Source organism: Megalobrama amblycephala, linkage group LG6 (genome assembly GCF_018812025.1).
Source record: "Megalobrama amblycephala isolate DHTTF-2021 linkage group LG6, ASM1881202v1, whole genome shotgun sequence".
Classification (NCBI taxonomy): domain Eukaryota; kingdom Metazoa; phylum Chordata; class Actinopteri; order Cypriniformes; family Xenocyprididae; genus Megalobrama; species Megalobrama amblycephala.
The window spans coordinates 14,731,689-14,749,504 of record NC_063049.1 but is presented as its reverse complement, the minus strand read 5'-3'; the positions used below and the strand labels follow the sequence as shown (position 1 = coordinate 14,749,504).

The 17,816-nt window shown below is 38.8% G+C and overlaps 1 protein-coding gene across 2 annotated transcripts in view; it reads left to right on the top strand.

Moving 5' to 3' along the window:
* Window positions 1-17,490, top strand: part of si:ch211-214p13.3 (nectin-3-like protein) — a 129,727-nt gene extending 112,237 nt beyond the window's left edge. For both annotated transcript variants that reach the window (XM_048193061.1, XM_048193060.1), the window contains 3 exons: window positions 7,760-7,908; window positions 16,873-17,230; window positions 17,350-17,490. In XM_048193061.1, the coding sequence (XP_048049018.1) occupies window positions 7,760-7,908; window positions 16,873-17,230; window positions 17,350-17,413 (571 nt within the window). In that variant the 3' untranslated portion in view covers window positions 17,414-17,490. The remainder of the gene's footprint in view (window positions 1-7,759; window positions 7,909-16,872; window positions 17,231-17,349) is intronic.
* The last annotated feature ends 326 nt before the right edge of the window (window positions 17,491-17,816 follow it).

Here is a 17,816-nt window from a genome sequence, read left to right as displayed (position 1 = left end):
ATGTGAAATGAACTGCTTTGCCAAGCTGAAAGTTGGTTAGGAGAACTGTGTGAAGAGTTTTGCAAAAGTGACCTAAGTATTGAGAAATGTGTCCTAACGTTTGTAAAAAACTGTAATCCAAACAAAAGACAAAGCCACTAGGGCCATGTTCACTCTGCAAGCCTTAAAGGCAGGAACACACGACGGTTGGTCGTTGGGCAGTTTTTGTTTGTCGGCCGACTAAGTTTTCTCAGTGTGTTCCGCACCGTCAGCTGAATCCTAATTGGCTTTTTTTTTTTGTCCGATTCGACATGTTGAATCTGTGTCGGAGCTCGTCGGTCTGTCGGGCCACCAGAGATCAGCTTAACTGGATCATCACAGAGTTCAAACTTTATTTCTTTTGAATTAAGGAAGTCTGTTAATTCCTCTGCCAGCTTTTTTTTGCACCGGAAAGCCAATGAGTGTACATGTGTGATCGAACAGGTCAACAGCTTCAAAAAGGAAAGGCCACTCTTCCAATACTGTGTTTACATTGCTTCCTTTGTTGATGGTTGCACGCTGGATGCAATATGTTTCAGCCATCAATTTTCTAGTGCAGGACTCCTGAAGATCATGAGCTATCTCTGTCTTGGAAACACTCTAAAAATGGTTCTATATAGTACTAAAAGTGTTTCTTTGCCTTGTAATCATAGGAGAACCACTATAAGTGCTGTATAGCACCACATTTTGGTGCTTCAGTGGTTCTTCACAGGTTCTTTGGGATGACTGATGTGCTATAGCACTGCTACCTTATACAGAACCTGTTAAGCCCCTTTAAAGGTTCTTTACGAGCCAAAGAACCACTGTTGGTGCTGTTTAGCACCATTTTTGTTGAAGAAATATAATGCGATATGGCACCTCTTATGGGTTCTACATAGCACCATTTGACAAAGGTGCTGTAGAGTGGTTCATGAGCAACATGAGCAATGGACATTAAATAATAACAATATGGTACATGCAAATACAAGTCGGGGCCTCCTGCTCTAATCACTTTAGTTCTGATCAAAATCGTATAGCAAGATTTGGGGCAGATTTATCTTTAATAATAAATAATAATAATAATAATAATAATAATAATAATAATAATAAAAGATACAAGTAAAATCAAATGAGCTAAATTGAACAATTAAATTTAAGGTAGATACAAGCTTTAAATTGTAACCCATTGCTTATAGTAATCTACACTGTTTACGCCAATCATATCGAGTCTGAGTGAATCCATCAGATCATTTCTGAGTGATGGCATAACTTTGACAGACTACATAGTGGGATATGTTTAAGTGGGAGAAGTAAACTTGCACATCTGTGGTAAAAAGAAAATGAAGTAAAGTCACTGAGCTTGTCAATATTTTTACAGATGAGCTTTATCGGAAGCATTTTTATCCATTTTGTACACGCCAAGCTTAGGCACCCAGCAGTTTTTCCCCACAGCAAAAGTAGGGCAGTTGTTTCATCTTTGATAAAAATGCTAGCTATTTGTATCTGTCTTTTGGTATATTTCAGTAAGACATGCATACCATTTGCGTATGAAGTGTCTCTAACTTGGATTTTATCTGTGACAACTGAGTTAACTGAGGTAAGTCCAAAGTCTGCAACTGCTTCTCTTATGCTACTATCATAGAGCTCTGGATAAAAGCTAGTGGAGTCTGAAACTTGAACCGTTTGGCTAAATAAATTGCCACTACTCTGAAATGCTTGAAAGAACTGATGTCTATGAGCAAGGGACTTTCCTACTTGACCTGATGCACCTTTTGAAATAGCTATGCTTACTTTCGAAGTGCATGGACAAGTATGTATGAGTGGACCAAACTGTAAAGTCAAGTCAGCATAGTGAAGCAGAAAGTGGTGTTTTGCTCTGAGATTTGCATGTGGATATAACCGGTGTCTCATTCCCACATATTCTTCGATCAGCACTTTCATGTAAGCAATCTGAGACTCTGAAAGTCTAGGCACACAGACAAATTCAATCAACTCCCTCAGTAGAAGTACCAACTGCCAATTGTTAGCATCTGCTATTCTGTCACGCACCAGAAGAGGCAAGAACCTCAAAAGCATCCCGTTTTGGGCTGCATGGCCTCCAAGCTTTACTCCTTTGTTGGGTAGAGCATTTGGCTTGTTGATGCTTTCACCAGGAAAGGATCTGAGTCTGTCATTTAGTGACTCGTAACTGAACCACATTTTCGTTTTAAGTACTGCAAACACATCGCTAGGTCATAATCAACAACACCTTCAAACAAATTATGTGCTAGGCAGGGCGGTAATCCAGGGTGACACACATGGAAGTTAGACAGTTTGTTGAAAACACTTGTGTTTAAAGGCAGGAACACACCAAGCCGACGGTCGGCCGTCGGGCAGTTTTTCTCAGTGTGTTCCACACCGTCGGCTGAAGTTGGTCCTCGTCAGCTTTTTTTCGGCCGATTCGAAATGTTGAATCGGCGTCGTAGCTCATCGGTCCGTCGGGCCATTTGATAATTCTGATTGGCTGTTCAGCTACTGCCGCCTGCTGGTTCAGAAAGGCATTTCATCTCACGCAGGTGCAGAACTGACGTGCTGCTTGGCCGTCAGCCGTTTAGCGTTGGTTTGGTGTGTCAGGGCAACTTTGGACCCAAGCTGCCGACGTGAGCCAACCCCGCAGTCTGCTTTCGTCGCCACTAGTTTGTCGGCGTCGGCTTGGTGTGTTCTGGCCTTAATGCCTTGATGCATGGTCACTTCAAGGTGTATCTCCAAAAACTGCACAGACACTTTATTACCAGCAGGATCTCTCTGAGTGACAGCTGTGAGAGGGTTAGCGTGAAATTCATCTCTTGTCATTAAGCAGTATCTACAGAAATACTCAGCAGTGCCAAAATTTTCTGTAAACCCACTAATCGTGTGGGAGCCCAGGTTATGCATGGAACCGTCCCTGTATATAGCTTTTACTCAAAAGATATGCCCTTTACCTCCAGCTCACGCAAGTCTCAACATGTCTCAAGCTTACTGAAAACTCTATCCACTCCAAAATATTTTCAGTCCTTCTCTATACAGAGTATGACCAACTGTATTTGATCAACAGTTGACCAGTTGTGTGGATAGAAATTTCCCCAGAGTGAAGTAGACTAAACTTTGTGCTTTTGCTTGGCGGATCCAAGAGGATTAGCCATCTCAAAAGAGTCTTGAAAAACCATCACCTTTAATGAGTCTGGGTCTGACACAAACATGGCATTAAATCTAATGGCATGGCCATCAGTGAAATCATAGTGTACCATCTTCAACAAGAAGATGGTTGAAGCTCTGAGTTGCACTGCACTCTCTTTGCAGTGCACCAAGGCTTTCCAGTATTGGAATGTAATGGTAGTGCCTCTTCTGGCCTGTATCATTGTAACCAAGTGTGACTTCAACAGGCTGAACATAGTTATAGTGCGATTTGTAATACTGTAGCCGTCTGTGGTGGGTAGTTAAAGGACCATTTGCATGTAAGGCCTTGTGCATAGGACTCTGCTCATATGCACTTTTCCCAAGATATCTTAAGGTCTCAGCAGAAACACCATACCATCCATTGAATATTCCTATTGAATATCCAGAAGAATTTGCATTTCATTTGCTATCTCTGTAATTGTGGAGGCTGGAACTAATTGTTTTGCCTGCAAACCCAAGTAAAACAGAGCTAGATTGTCTGTGTAGGCATCTTGCACTTCATTCTTACATTGGTCTGCATTAACCACATCAATTTCTTCAGGTACACTATAATCAACATGTGCTCCCTCACCTGGAGAAGACTGTTCTGCAACTTCACATACAAACCCGATTCCAAAAAAGTTGGGACACTGTACAAATTGTGAATAAAAAAGGAATGCAATAATTTACAAATCTCATAAACTTATATTTTTTTCACAATAGAATATAGATAACATATGAAATGTTGAAAGGGAGACATTTTGAAATGTCATGCCAAATATAGGCTCATTTTGGATTTCAGGAGAGCTACACATTCCAAAAAAGTTGGGACAGGTAGCAATAAGAGGCCGGAAAAGTTAAATGTACATATAAGGAACAGCTTGAGGACCAATTTGCAAATTATTAGGTCAATTGGCAACATGATTGGGTATAAAAAGAGCCTCTTAGAGTGGCAGTGTCTGTCAGAAGTCAAGATGGGCAGAGGATCACCGATTTCCCCCAATGCTGCGGCGAAAAATAGTGGAACAATATCAGGAAGCAGTTTCTCAGAGAAAAATTGCAAAGAGTTTGAAGTTATCATCATCTACAGTGCATAATCTCATCCAAAGATTTAGAGAATCTGGAACAATCTCTGTGCGTAAGGGTCAAGGCCGGAAAACCATACTGGATGGAAAACCATACCCTTAGACGGCACTGCATCACATACAGGAATGCTACTGTAATGGAAATCACAACATGGGCTCAGGAATACTTCCAGAAAACATTGTCGGTGAACACAATCCACTGTGCCATTCGCCTTTGCCGGCTAAAACTCTATAGGTCAAAAAAGAAGCCATATCTAAACATGATCCAAAAGCGCAGGCGTTTTCTCTGGGCCAAGGCTCATTTAAAATGGACTGTGGCAAAGTGGAAAACTGTTCTGTGGGTCAGACGAATCAAAATTTGAAGTTCTTTTTGGAAAACTGGGACGCCATGTCATCCGGACTAAAGAGGACAAGGACAACCCAAGTTGTTATCAGCGCTCAGTTCAGAAGCCTGCATCTCTGATGGTATGGGGTTGCATGAGTGCGTGCGGCATGGGCAGCTTACACATCTGGAAAGGCACCATCAATGCTGAAAGGTATATCCAAGTTCTAGAACAATATATGCTCTTCTGAATAAAATATTGAAATTTGAAACTTCCACATCATTGCATTCTGTTTTTATTCACAATTTGTACAGTGTTCCAACTTTTTTGGAATCGAGTTTGTAGATGAACCGGTGCTATCTGGGTGACATTCCACCTTCTATGATATCTGGAAATATGAGATGAAAATAATGATTTTACATTGAAAGTCTTAGAACATCCATCAAAGGGACAAGTTACAGTCAGCCCCTCTTGTATGTGGCTACTCAAGTGAAACAGAAGCCCTTTAACATCTGCATATTCTGTGATGCATTAATTCATTGAACATTTTAATTGTATAGACACATTCCGGTTTCAGGTTTGTCTGGCCCTCCTGTTTGGATGTGTTTAAGACATATGAACAGTAAAGCAATTGAATGAGGAAAACTTTCATCCACAATCTTTATGGCCACACGAGAAAAATACATGATTAACATGTCTGTGGGTTCTGCAGTGCTTCAGAAATTCAGACAATGAAATATCATGATAAATCATTGTGCAAGAACATAGGCCTATAACACAGCATAGTGAAGCAGAAAGTGGTGTTTTGGTCTGAGATTTACATGGAAATAACCGGTCTCTCATTTCCACATACTCTTTGATCAGCACTTTTATGTAAGCAATCTGAGACTCTGAGACTTCCAGAGTCTCAGATTGCTAACATGAAAGTGCTGATCGAAGAGTATGTGGAATTGAAATACCGGTTATTTCCACATGCAAATCTCAGACCAAAACACCCCTTTTTCGGTAAATGCAAAGGGTCTGACAAACAAGCCAGATCGCACCTAAAATATAATACTAAGTTAGCGCACTAAAACAGGTTATGTGACAAAAATATAAAAATCAAAATACAATTCTTAATGTTTACCACAGAAGCTTGAGGTTTATCCTACTCCAGAATCTGACTGAAACGTGATGGTGATCCGTGTGTGTAACGGCGTTTGTCTCTCATGCATTTCACACCGACTGAGGTTCTTGCTCCCACAATGCAATGCATAATTCAAAATACAGGTAAAAACCTGTAAAAAGAAAATATGGAAAATTCCTTCACATTAATACGGTACTTTGTCCCGTATTTTTACAGATTATTTATTTATTTTTTTTACGGTGGATAGTCTTAACCCTCTACCGCATGGTGTTGCCATATATGCCATAACATACACTTTGTGTTCATTTCCTTGCCTCTGTCTCTTTAAGAGAACATTCTTTTTTTTTTTTGTGTGTGCGTGTTGGAAAGAGGAGACCTCCTGGGAAGTTCGTATTTACGAGGCGGGAAGTCGTGTACGATGGTAGGTGCGTAGGTAAGTCACTTTCGTCGGAATATGATGGCGGTGTGCCTTCTCTAAATTAATTACACAAAATAACACTTCTACTTCTAGAAAATGTAGCTCAAGAATGTGCATTGGTTGTATGTTTCTTTTTTATGTTTTTAATTAAGCCATTGTAAACGTTATCGTTACATATTACATTTTTATATGATTCTATTGTATTTTTTGCTGGGAATCAGCTTACTTTGTTGTAAATAGAAAAGCCTGACAATGCCACTGCTAATATCTATAAATATTGTGGTACTTATTGTTTCTCATTGACACGCCCTCAACTCGTACAGATTAGGGCTTAAAGAAAATTTATGCATGTGTGAGTGCATGAGTGTGTGTGTGTGGGTGTGTGAGTGGGAGAGTGTGTGCGTGTGCGTGAGAGAGTGTGCGCGTGTGCGTGAGAGAGTGTGCATATAGGTTTGGACTTGTGCAGAAAGTAAAGTAGAACAAGGTGGGTAAAAGAGACAGTTATGGGTCAGGTAAAAGAAGAGGTCTTGAAATCGAATCATCCACATCTTCCTACAAGTTTTCTACATTACATTCATGTATGTTTGCTTACGTTTCATTAAATCAAGAGGTTAGCGCTGCCCTGTACCCACCCTTCCAAAAGATGAAGAACCTGAAATGGATGAAAAAGAGGAGCACTGCTGACATTCCAGGATGGAAGGGTAGCCCCCCCTCATCCTGACCATGTAAAGGAGCCCATTGAATACTTCAGGTGTCTTCTGAGCAGAAACATCATTGAAGAGATGGTGGTCCAGAGCAATCTCTATGCCATCCAGTGTGACCAAACCACGCCCTTGAATGTCACCTTTGAGGAGATGGAGCAGTTCCTGGGAATATGCTTTCACATGTCTGTGCATGGTCTGCCACACACCCGAATGTTTGGGGCACAAAGACAAGAGTAGATTGTGTGGCTGAGACAATGTCAATGAAAAGATGGGAGGCTATCAAACGATTTCTACACTGTGCCAACAATGACGAACAGGTACCTGCTGAACAACCTGGCTATGACAAGCTGTCCAGCAGGTGTATGCAGGTGCATACATCTGCGTAATGTTGAATTTTCCTTGAACTACAATGTTTTTGGTTTCTTGTCAATGTTTTATGATACAAGATAAACAGTATTATTTGTTTTTAACTGTATAAATTTGCAGTTTAAATAATATTCATGAAAAATGTAATGAAATTCATTCAAAGAATATAAAGCAGAATAAAATCACAAGATGTTGGAAAGTATGTATAAGGTGTTGTTTATAATTTCTGTTAAAGCTTATAATAGCACCAATTGATTCAATACAAAAAACATTTTTGAGGAAAAATATTAACTATATACACTTACACTTATTCTAAGTTATTTCCACTATGGATGTTGTTGCCATATGGCAACATATCATAAAATACCTTAAAAAAAAAAAAAAAAAAAAAAAATTCACAATTTTTTTTACAGCACCAAGTTAAGCCATTCTAAGAAAAGAAAAGAAAAAAAAAAAAAAGAGTCAAACATTTTTTTCTATAGGTCTATCATAATGCGTGCGGTAGAGGGTTAAAACCAGACTACACTAAACTGATTTTATATTCTTTGCTCTTTTTCATGAAACAGCAAACACCAGACTATCCCTAATGATGTCATTAAAATAGAAGGGAACAAAATCATCTTCTTGGAATTGACGTCTGACCTCAATGGCATGTATATCTGTAAAGCTTCAAACGAGTATGGTACAGGAATCGGCTCACTCTACTGGCAAAAAGGTGAATTCCTTTTGTTTACTTACAAAAAGTTTATCAAGAGATTGAGATGATGGTAATGTGGAATGCCTGACATAAACCACACATTTATTTTCAAGAGTGCATGTTTTGGTGAAAGAAGATACTGTAGTCTAAACAAACGGCTGTATTTATCATGGCTCATCTCTTTTCTAGGAGAAAAGACAAAAGACTACCATCCTGAGCTTTGAGTCCTTTATCCTGGATGTAATTTTCAAGGCACATGTCATGAATATGAAGGAGGTTTCCCACTCTTTCATGAACACCAGATTCAAGAACTTTCAAGGACTTTTTAAAGCACCATTTATATTATATCAAGCACCTATCAAATTCACATCCCAGTATATGGAGCGTCATTAAAGACCTCTGACAGTACTTAACATTTTAACCCTCCTATTGCATTTGCATCCATTTTAACCCGGAAGAGGTACAGAATAATTTGTACATTAATTTTGAAAATATATTTACCGCTTTCTTATCCCTAATGTTAACAATTATTAGTTTTTGGTTTTCATTTTTATGAATCAATACTTGAGTAAAAACATTATACTAATAGAGAGAATATTATAAAAAAAAAAAAAAATTATATGGATTGTAATTGTGGCTTATAAAGTCAGAATATATAAACTTGCAATGCTGAGAAAAAAATCAGAATTGCAATTTATATCTCACAATTCTGGCTTTATTAGACACAATTGTGGCTTTATATGACGCAATTCAGACTTTGCAAATCACAATTGCGAATAGGGTTGTGCACAAATAGTCGAATATTCGATCTGTAATTAATATTTGAAAAATAAAAATACTATTCAAATTTTACTATGTTGCTTTTCTGGCCATAAAGGTGCCCAAGAATGCTTTTTCACAAGATGTAATATAAATCTAAGGTGTCTCATGAATGTGTCTGTGAAGTTTCAGCTCAAAATACCCCATAGATTTTTTAAAATACATTTTTTTAACTGCCTATTTTGGGGCATCATTAACTATGCACTGATTTACACTCGATGCTGCCCCTTTTTTCTATTGTTCTTGCTTGCTTACCTAGTCTGATACTTCATCTGTGCACAGATCCAGACTTTACTGGCTTGTGTAATCCCTTAAACATGGGCTGGCATTATGCAAATATTGGGGCGTACACCCCGGCTGTTACATAACAGTCGGTGTTATGTTGAGATTCGCCTGTTTATCGGAGGTCATTTAAACAAATGAGATTTATATAAGAAGGAGGAAACAATGGAGTTTGAGACTCACTGTATGTCATTTCCATGTACTGAACTCTTGTTATTCAACTATGCCGAGGTAAATTCAATTTTTGAATCTAGGGCACCTATAAATGCAGTGAATCCATGATAAATCCTAAGCACTAAAACTCGCAGTTATAACTAAATGCACCGGGTGGCGCTGTGGAGCATGTTTAACAAATTTATTTTATTTGATCTTCACAAAATGTTGTCGCCTGCCCGCGCAAAGTTTGAAATTACTTGCATGGATGGAAATTCTCTTACAAAATGGAATTACTTTTTATCAAATGAATTAATGAAACTGAGTTATCATAATATCAACACTATAATGAGAAAGCGCGTGAAATCTAAACACCTGTCGAATGAGAAAGACAGTGAATTTTGTTGACAAGAATTGCGCTTATTTAAACGCAGTACCGCCTCTTTAAGTCCGCAAAAAACGGGAGAGTTTTCAGACGCGCACTCCAACTTCGCCTCAGTGCCAGGCGCAAGTCAAACGCGCACGAAAATGATACAGGACTGAGCTACAGCAGAGCAGTGATGGCGAACATTATATATAGCTTACGTCAATGTTTCTCAACTGTTGGGTTGCAAGAACGCGCACTTTTCAATCACGGGCAAATAGCGCGCTGTATATTACTCACTATAAATAAAGTGCACAAGAAACTACAAGCATGCAGCATCGTAGTTCTGTCGTCTATTATCATGAAATAACCAAAAAGGGGATTAAAGCCGAGTTAAAACTGCTTGAATGTATGTAGGCCTATTTGATATATATTATATATATATATATATATATAATATAATATATATATATATATACACACATACACATCCCTCACATGTCTGGACTAAAAGCAAAATCGTCCCCTTGGAATTATAAGGTTCTATCTGATATTTTTGTCAAAATTGAGTTATTCACATATTCATATTCTGTGACAACTTATTTACATTATGTGATGTTTCTTTTTTTAAGTTGTGCACATTTTGTTACTTTTTTTAGAAAACAAAAAGGTTCTATCTACAAAGTCGCACTCTAACTTGGCTCTATAAAGTTCTATCTGCGTGAGCCAATCAGCACTTCGAATGCACACATGAGGACCAATCCGGATCAGCGTTCTTTGTCATGTTGGCGCGATAGCGAATGCTAACGCTTAAAAACGCTAAATCGGTAAAAAGACTAAATTTCACACAACGCGATGTTTATAAGAAACCTCATGATCAACTGTATTATTTATGATCTTGTCAATGACAGCAGCCCAAATTCCATGGAATTACAGTCTTTTTGTGTGTTTTGTTGTATCCGATTGCTGAGGAGTTATTTTCAGTTAGACACCACTCTAACGTTAGCCAGCAGCGCTATTAAGAGGATAGGTTCAGGTTTTGCAGTCTTTGCTTATTTCCAGTCATGTCGTTGTCATACGAGGGAAAGTTATGTATATATTAGTTTATGTTTTAACCTTGATCTAACCTTGACCTGTGTACTTGTACTGAGCTGCATGAACTATGTAGCTATAGCTCTACGCTATGGCATACTGGATTAAAGTTAAATTAAAGTTGTTAAATTTTTCATTGTTGGTAAAAATGGAGTTGTTGCATAGTTGCATAGTTGCAAGTAATTTAAATATTTTAAATGTGAAATATTTTTAATATAGTCAGTGAAACATTTTTTCAATGTTTATTAAACACCTTTGTTGAAGCATTGTCTGTTTTCTTGCAGTTTTTTAGTCTATAAAGTCTATTTTTTTAGTCTATATATTCTTTAGTCTTAAACTTTACAATATTAAGGCTTAAAGGTCAAATCGTCAATAATTTAATTGATGGGGTCTTAATTACAACAATAAACGTTAGCATGTTATTTCAGCATTATTGATGTCTAGAGAAAGCCATTGTACATGTCCCACTTTCTGTGGAATAAAGTCCTGCTCAGATATATTACAGTAGCTGCTTTCTGTCTAAACAAAAGGAAACTTAAACTTAAATGGTTCCTAATTACTAGCGGTGTAACGATATATCGCAGTACGATATTTCGCTATGCAAAAATGTTACGATATGTATCATTGAGTGATGTCGATACTTTTACGATATGACGGCAGTCTAATCTTATTGGTTGAGCTGCCGACATGACCTACTCTGCAACATGGAGGTGGCAGTGAGAGAAGCCGGATTGTCACCGCATACAGGTGCTGGTCATATAATTAGAATATCATCAAAAAGTTGATTTATTTCACTAATTCCATTCAAAAAGTGGAAATTGTATATTATATTCATTCATTACACACAGACTGATATTTCAAAAGTTTATTTCTTTTACTTTTGATGATTATAACTGACAACTAAGGAAAATCCCAAATTCAGCATCTCAGAAAATTAGAATATTGTGAAAAGGTTCAATATTAAAGATACCTGGTGCCACATTCTAATCAGCTAATTAACTCAAAACACCTGCAAAGGCCTTTAAATGGTCTCTCAGTCTAGTTCTGTAGGCTACACAATCATGGGGAAGACTGCTGACTTGACAGTTGTCCAAAAGACAACCATTGACACCTTGCACAAAGAGGGCAAGACACAAAAGGTCATTGCAAAAGAGGCTGCCTGTTCACAGAGCTCTGTTTCCAAGCACATTAATAGAGAGGCAAAGGGAAGGAAAAGATGTGGTAGAAAAAAAATGTACAAGCAATAGGGATAACCGCACCCTGGAGAGGATTGTGAAACAAAACCCATTCAAAAATGTGAGGGAGATTCACAAAGAGTGGACTGCAGCTGGAGTCAGTGCTTCAAGAACCACTACGCACAGATGTATGCAAGACATGGGTTTCAGCTGTCGCAGATTGCAGATTTCATTTTCCAACAGGACTTGGCACCTGCACACAGTGCCAAAGCTACCAGTACCTGGTTTAAGGACCATGGTATCCCTGTTCTTAATTGGCCAGCAAACTTTCCCATAGAAAATCTATGGGGTAATGTGAAGAGGAAGATGCGAAATGCCAGACCCAACAATGCAGAAGAGCTGAAGGCCACTATCAGAGCAACCTGGGCTCTCATAACACCTGAGCAGTGCCACAGACTGATCGACTCCATGCCACGCCGCATTGCTGCAGTAATTGGAGGCAAAAGGAGCCCCAACTAAGTATTGAGTACTGTACATGCTCATACTTTTCATGTTCATACTTTTCAGTTGGCCAAGATTTCTAAAAATCCTTTCTTTGTATTGGTCTTAAGTAATATTCTAATTTTCTGAGATACTGAATTTGGGATTTTCCTTAGTTGTCAGTTATAATCATCAAAATTAAAAGAAATAAACATTTGAAATATATCTCTGTAATAATATATGTCTGTGTGTAATGAATGAATGAATATAGTATACAAGTTTCACATTTTCAATGGAATTAGTAAAATCAATCAACTTTTTGATGATATTCTAATTATATGACCAGCAAATGTATTAAGGGTGTGTCTCAATCAGCTCTCTAGTTCAAGTGTTTCGCGCACACATCGGATCTTGCAAACAGGTTTAAACGTTTCTCGCGTCAGTCTCTTGGTCGCATGAGAAAAGTCATGGCTTTCTTTCACTGCAGTGCCACAGCAATAGCTGTGCTCACAGAAAAGCAAAAGATGCGTGTGTGGCAGTGTCAGTAAATGGAGGGAATTCAACTGTATCTAATGACCAACTACGCCACCCCAGGGGCCTACTCAGATATCAGACAATGAGGCGTAAAGTTCAACAATGATCTTTGGGATAATAGAAAATACCACTTCAATAAAAAGTCACTCTCACACAGGTTACCAAATTTAGAATTGGGGGTTGGCCACACTAATCCAAGGAAACCAGCAGTCACATGTGTACACTCACACCACAGCACGCCACACCTCACTGTGATTCACTGCATTCAGGCAAAAGCCCCACCACCACAGCAACGAGAGACACTGGTCCTCTGCAGCGGACTGCCCCAATTCTGAAGGGAAATAAAACACACTAAAACAACCACTGACAAAGTTAGTTTAAAAACTAACAATAAAACAAACATGCATCACAAGTTCAACCAGTATGCAAGTTGTCCATGTCAATCCTACCTGGTCCTAAACTGGTCAAGGGACCGCATCCGGTCCCGACAATAACCAATTGGATGCCAGGTTGGAAACGGGTAGCCAGCAGTATTGCCAAAGAAAACACATACAAAACAACCTCACATCAAACAAGGCAAAAAGAAAAATACAAAAACACTTAAATCAATCACAGAAAACAAAGTAATATGTATAAATATCAAACTCAAAAACACATCAGAAGAGAACATATATGAAACATAAAATAAAGCAAAAACAATTCACTTAGAAAAACAAACAAACACAAGACAGTAGAAAAGCGTGGTGATCGCTAGGTGGCCGGTCGTCTTTTCCACACCACTTTAAGGCTTTAAAATTCAGTTTGTCACTCACACAATTCCAATTGATAAAAGCACCATGCCACAAGACCAAACCACAGTCCAGCCGATTCAGCAGGTGTTGAATGCTGCAAATATTGAATGCTGCAAATATAAACGGTTAGTAATAGACACGATGTAGCACGACACGACGTGAAACTAGTTCACAGCGCGGAGAAAACAGTCTAGTTCAGCAATAGAACCATAGGCTGTGATCCAGTCGTCCTTGATTCACAGAGTAATGATCGCGGTGACAAAAGTCCGATAACGCAGTGTAGTAGAGGTAGAGCGAAGCAGTCAACACGACAGGAATCCAAACGGCAATTCAAACGGAGATATAAACGAGACACAAAGCCCACTGTAACGTCACTTGCATGTTGGCCCGCACCTTAAACGTAAAATACACAAACATAAGTTTAACCAGCAGGCCGCTAATGATCATACAGTTATATGCTCAAAATCAAAACATACCTGTAATGCGGCTCACATGGCACATAAATTGTTGCGTGCTAAATGCATTATAAAAACAGATGATAGCATCCAACAAAGCTCCTCAGTCCACCTTTTAACAAAACAAAACAAAACAAAACAAAACAAAAAAAAGCCCACAAACAGACCACAATCACTGACAACAGCTCCTACCCCACAAACATCCACACGCCCTGCCGGAAGTAAGGTGACTCGCTACCAGAGACAGAGAAGATGCACACACATAGCGCCCCTACGGGAGCATTTATACACCACCAAATGAGTGTAATTAGAGACACTCCTCTTATTTGTGGTTTACGTCAGAGGAAGACAGAACTGCTACACTTGCGGTGCTTCGTGTTAGGGTCTGTTCACATTTTCCACGAGCAAGTCAGTTCCCAGACAGCATCATAGTGTGGCCCAGATCCGGCCCACATCTGGTACATGTGGTTTACACGCGGACCAGATCTGGGCCGGATCTGGTCCGACGCTATGTTCGCGACGTGCATGCGGTGCGTTTTCCAGGAGCAACGAGATGACAAATTCTGAACTTTTCAGAATGCCGCAAGCGCACCGCAGGTCATGTGACAAGAACCAACTGATCAGATATGGCCTGTCTGTAACAAAACAGCCGAACAGCTGATTGTAGCTGTACAGGGTGGTTTCTATATCTTATCTCCATAAATATATATAGTAGGAAAGGTAATGCAAGGGCTAGAAATAAATTAATCCTTTGCTGAAACCTTCTACTCCACTTGGAGAAGCGCAGTTCGTGGTTGCATAGCAATGACATGCAAGCACTTGTAGAAAGGAGGAGAAAGCGGCACGGCCACGTCTTCCGCGCGTTTTTAGATGTGATATGTGAACGGTCCCTATTCTTAATTCTAAATGTAAAATTTTTTTCAGTGACAGACAGACCTATTCAGCTGTTAATCTGAATACAGAAGGTTTTTATTAAACCTTGAAATGTGATCTTGTATGTACAACAAGGAAAATTATTGAAATTTGTTAATGTTTTTTAAATAAATCTTATTTGAATTTCAGTTTCATTTTGTTAAAAATATCGTGATACGTATCGTGAACTCAGTATCACGATACATACCGTATCGTGACCTGAGTGTATCGTTACACCCCTAATAAATTACCCATCATATTCCTACCTAAATTTAACATCTGCACTGGACAAAATATTTAACACTGCCTTTTATGCTTAAGACATAACAAGAAAAAACTATTCAACAAGAAAAAAAACTATTAATTTAAAATATGAAATAAATGTCATAAAAACTTTTAAATTTAACTTTCTCATACATGTCAACACATTGTTACAACACTAATTTTGTGTTTTAAAACAAATTATAAGTAAACTGTTTGTGTTTCATGAAAATTATTGCTTCAATTAATTTTTTTGCAGATAGAACCTGTAACGAAGCAGACTCAGTGAAATCCATGTGCAGCTTTATTAGAAGATCGCAGTCGTACAGGCTGGGGTCAGATAACAGCAGAAGCAATATCAGAGCCAAGACAAACTCAGTATCGGGGACAGGCAAACAATCAGGGCTGGCGGCAGACAAGGCAGGATAAATCAGAGAACAGGCAAACAGATCACAAGGCAGGCGGCGAACAGAATCAGAGTAGTCAAGGCAGTCCAGGGTCATACACAGGAAAACTAAACACAGGGATAAAATATGAAATAAATGTCATAAAAACTTTTAAATTTAACTTTCTCATGCATGTCAACACATTGTTACAACACTAATTTTGTGTTTTAAAACAAATTATAAGTAAACTGTTTGTGTTTCATGAAAATTATTGCTTCAATTAATTTTTTTTTGCAGATAGAACCTTATAATTCCAAGCGAAAAGTGTTTAGAATTAGAAGGTTCTATCTGCGTTTGACCCGTTCCGAAATTTCATATATACAAATTTGACAGGAATTTGATATTGTACATTTAGAATACACTTAGGGTCCCTGTCATTTTCATGTTTGAAAGAAACTTGTTCCCCATATAGTTTTTGCTATATGGAATGCGAAAACTTTGAAGCTCAATATCTCAAAACTGCTCAGAATGCAGATAGAACCTTATAATTCCAAGGGGACGATCTGTCGTTTTGAATGGTATACTTAATATGGGTAGTCGATACATCAGGTTCCCCTACACTGTGCGAGAACAGGCCAAAATTAAAATTAATGTTCGTGTTAAAGTGTATGTTCGCTTGCACTTTGTGAAGTGTACGGCTTTATTGCATTCCATCAACGTATAATTTATATAAATTATTCTGGCATTCTGTCATTTTTTAATTACTAAGCTTACTTTTATTGTACTTAAGCTGGTAAAATACATGACGCAAACTTTAGCATTAGCTAGCCTAGTGGAGCTCTATAGCCAACTCTTAAACTACATTGAAACAAGCTAACATTACATGTAAATGTAAATAGTTCATGTATCTTTGCAATTTGCAGTAATGTTTGGTTTCCCAAATGTAATCGTCGCAATTGACTGCACTCATTTTGCTATAAGGGCACCATCTGAAAATGAATTTTCTTATGTTAATAGAAAGCATGTGCATTCTATTAATGTGCAAGTCATATGTGACTCCAACATGACCCTCACAAACATTGTGGCACACTGGCCTGGTTCGACACATGATTCCTTTATCTTGACACATAGCAGTGTAGGGAACAGACTAAATGCAGGCACAGTACGTGATGGCTGGCTTCTTGATGAGTTTAACAATATTAAAAAGTAGAAACTGTAACAATTTTGTTGCTTTTAATACAATAAGAATGTTACTTTTAATATAATTATAACCTGCAGGTGACAGTGGCTACCCCCTGAGACGCTGGCTCCTCACCCCATTTTTAAACCCACAGAGCTCAGAGGAAACTCATTATAACGGGGTCCACTCTCATGCCCGCACAGCTGTGGAGCGTGCCATCGGCATCCTGAAATGCAGATGCCGTGCTCTGGATGCCTCGGATGGCAGACTTTTATACCATCCATCAAAAGTGTGCAAGATTATAAGGGCGTGTGGTGTTTTGCACAATATAGCACTGAGGAATGGTATTCCTCTCTCTCCTGATCTCCCTCTTCCCCAGCATTATGGCCCCGAGCCACAGCCCCCTGGCCGACAAGAGGGATATCAACAAGGTGCAAGAATCCATGAGAACTCGAGGTTCATGTTTTAACTGCATCTTTTAATAATTGTGCAATTTCTTGCATCACTTCTCTCATCTACCGTAGCTCATCTGCAACTCTGTTGACAGCGTTTATTGTGTCTCGCTGTAACTGCAGGACTGCGTCAGTGAGTACCCGACCACTTTTGGATGTGCCAGACGCAGAAGATGCACCGCTTTGAGCCGGACGCTGTGCATCTGCATCTGAGAACCCCTCACACTGAACCTCCTGTTCACCCACAGCTTCAGACTCCAGAAGGACTGGAAGACAAACAATTGGCAACAATTATCACCCCACACACTCAAATGTACAGCGTTAATGATTAAAAATCTGTTTAACCTTACTTCTCTGTGGTTTCAGTCACGTCAGTGTCTCCCTCCTTTTCCAACACAATCCTACACATGCTGACCTCCCCAATTATGGCAGCAATTTTCTGTAATTGGGACCCCACCAGTTGCAGCCATGCTCTGGTGGTGGGAGGACAGTTTTCTCTTTGTCTCCACCTTGAATGAATGAGAATCTATTTCACATACTGTAAGCACATGTAAATAAACCTTTTTGAAATGCAATATTACTATATATAT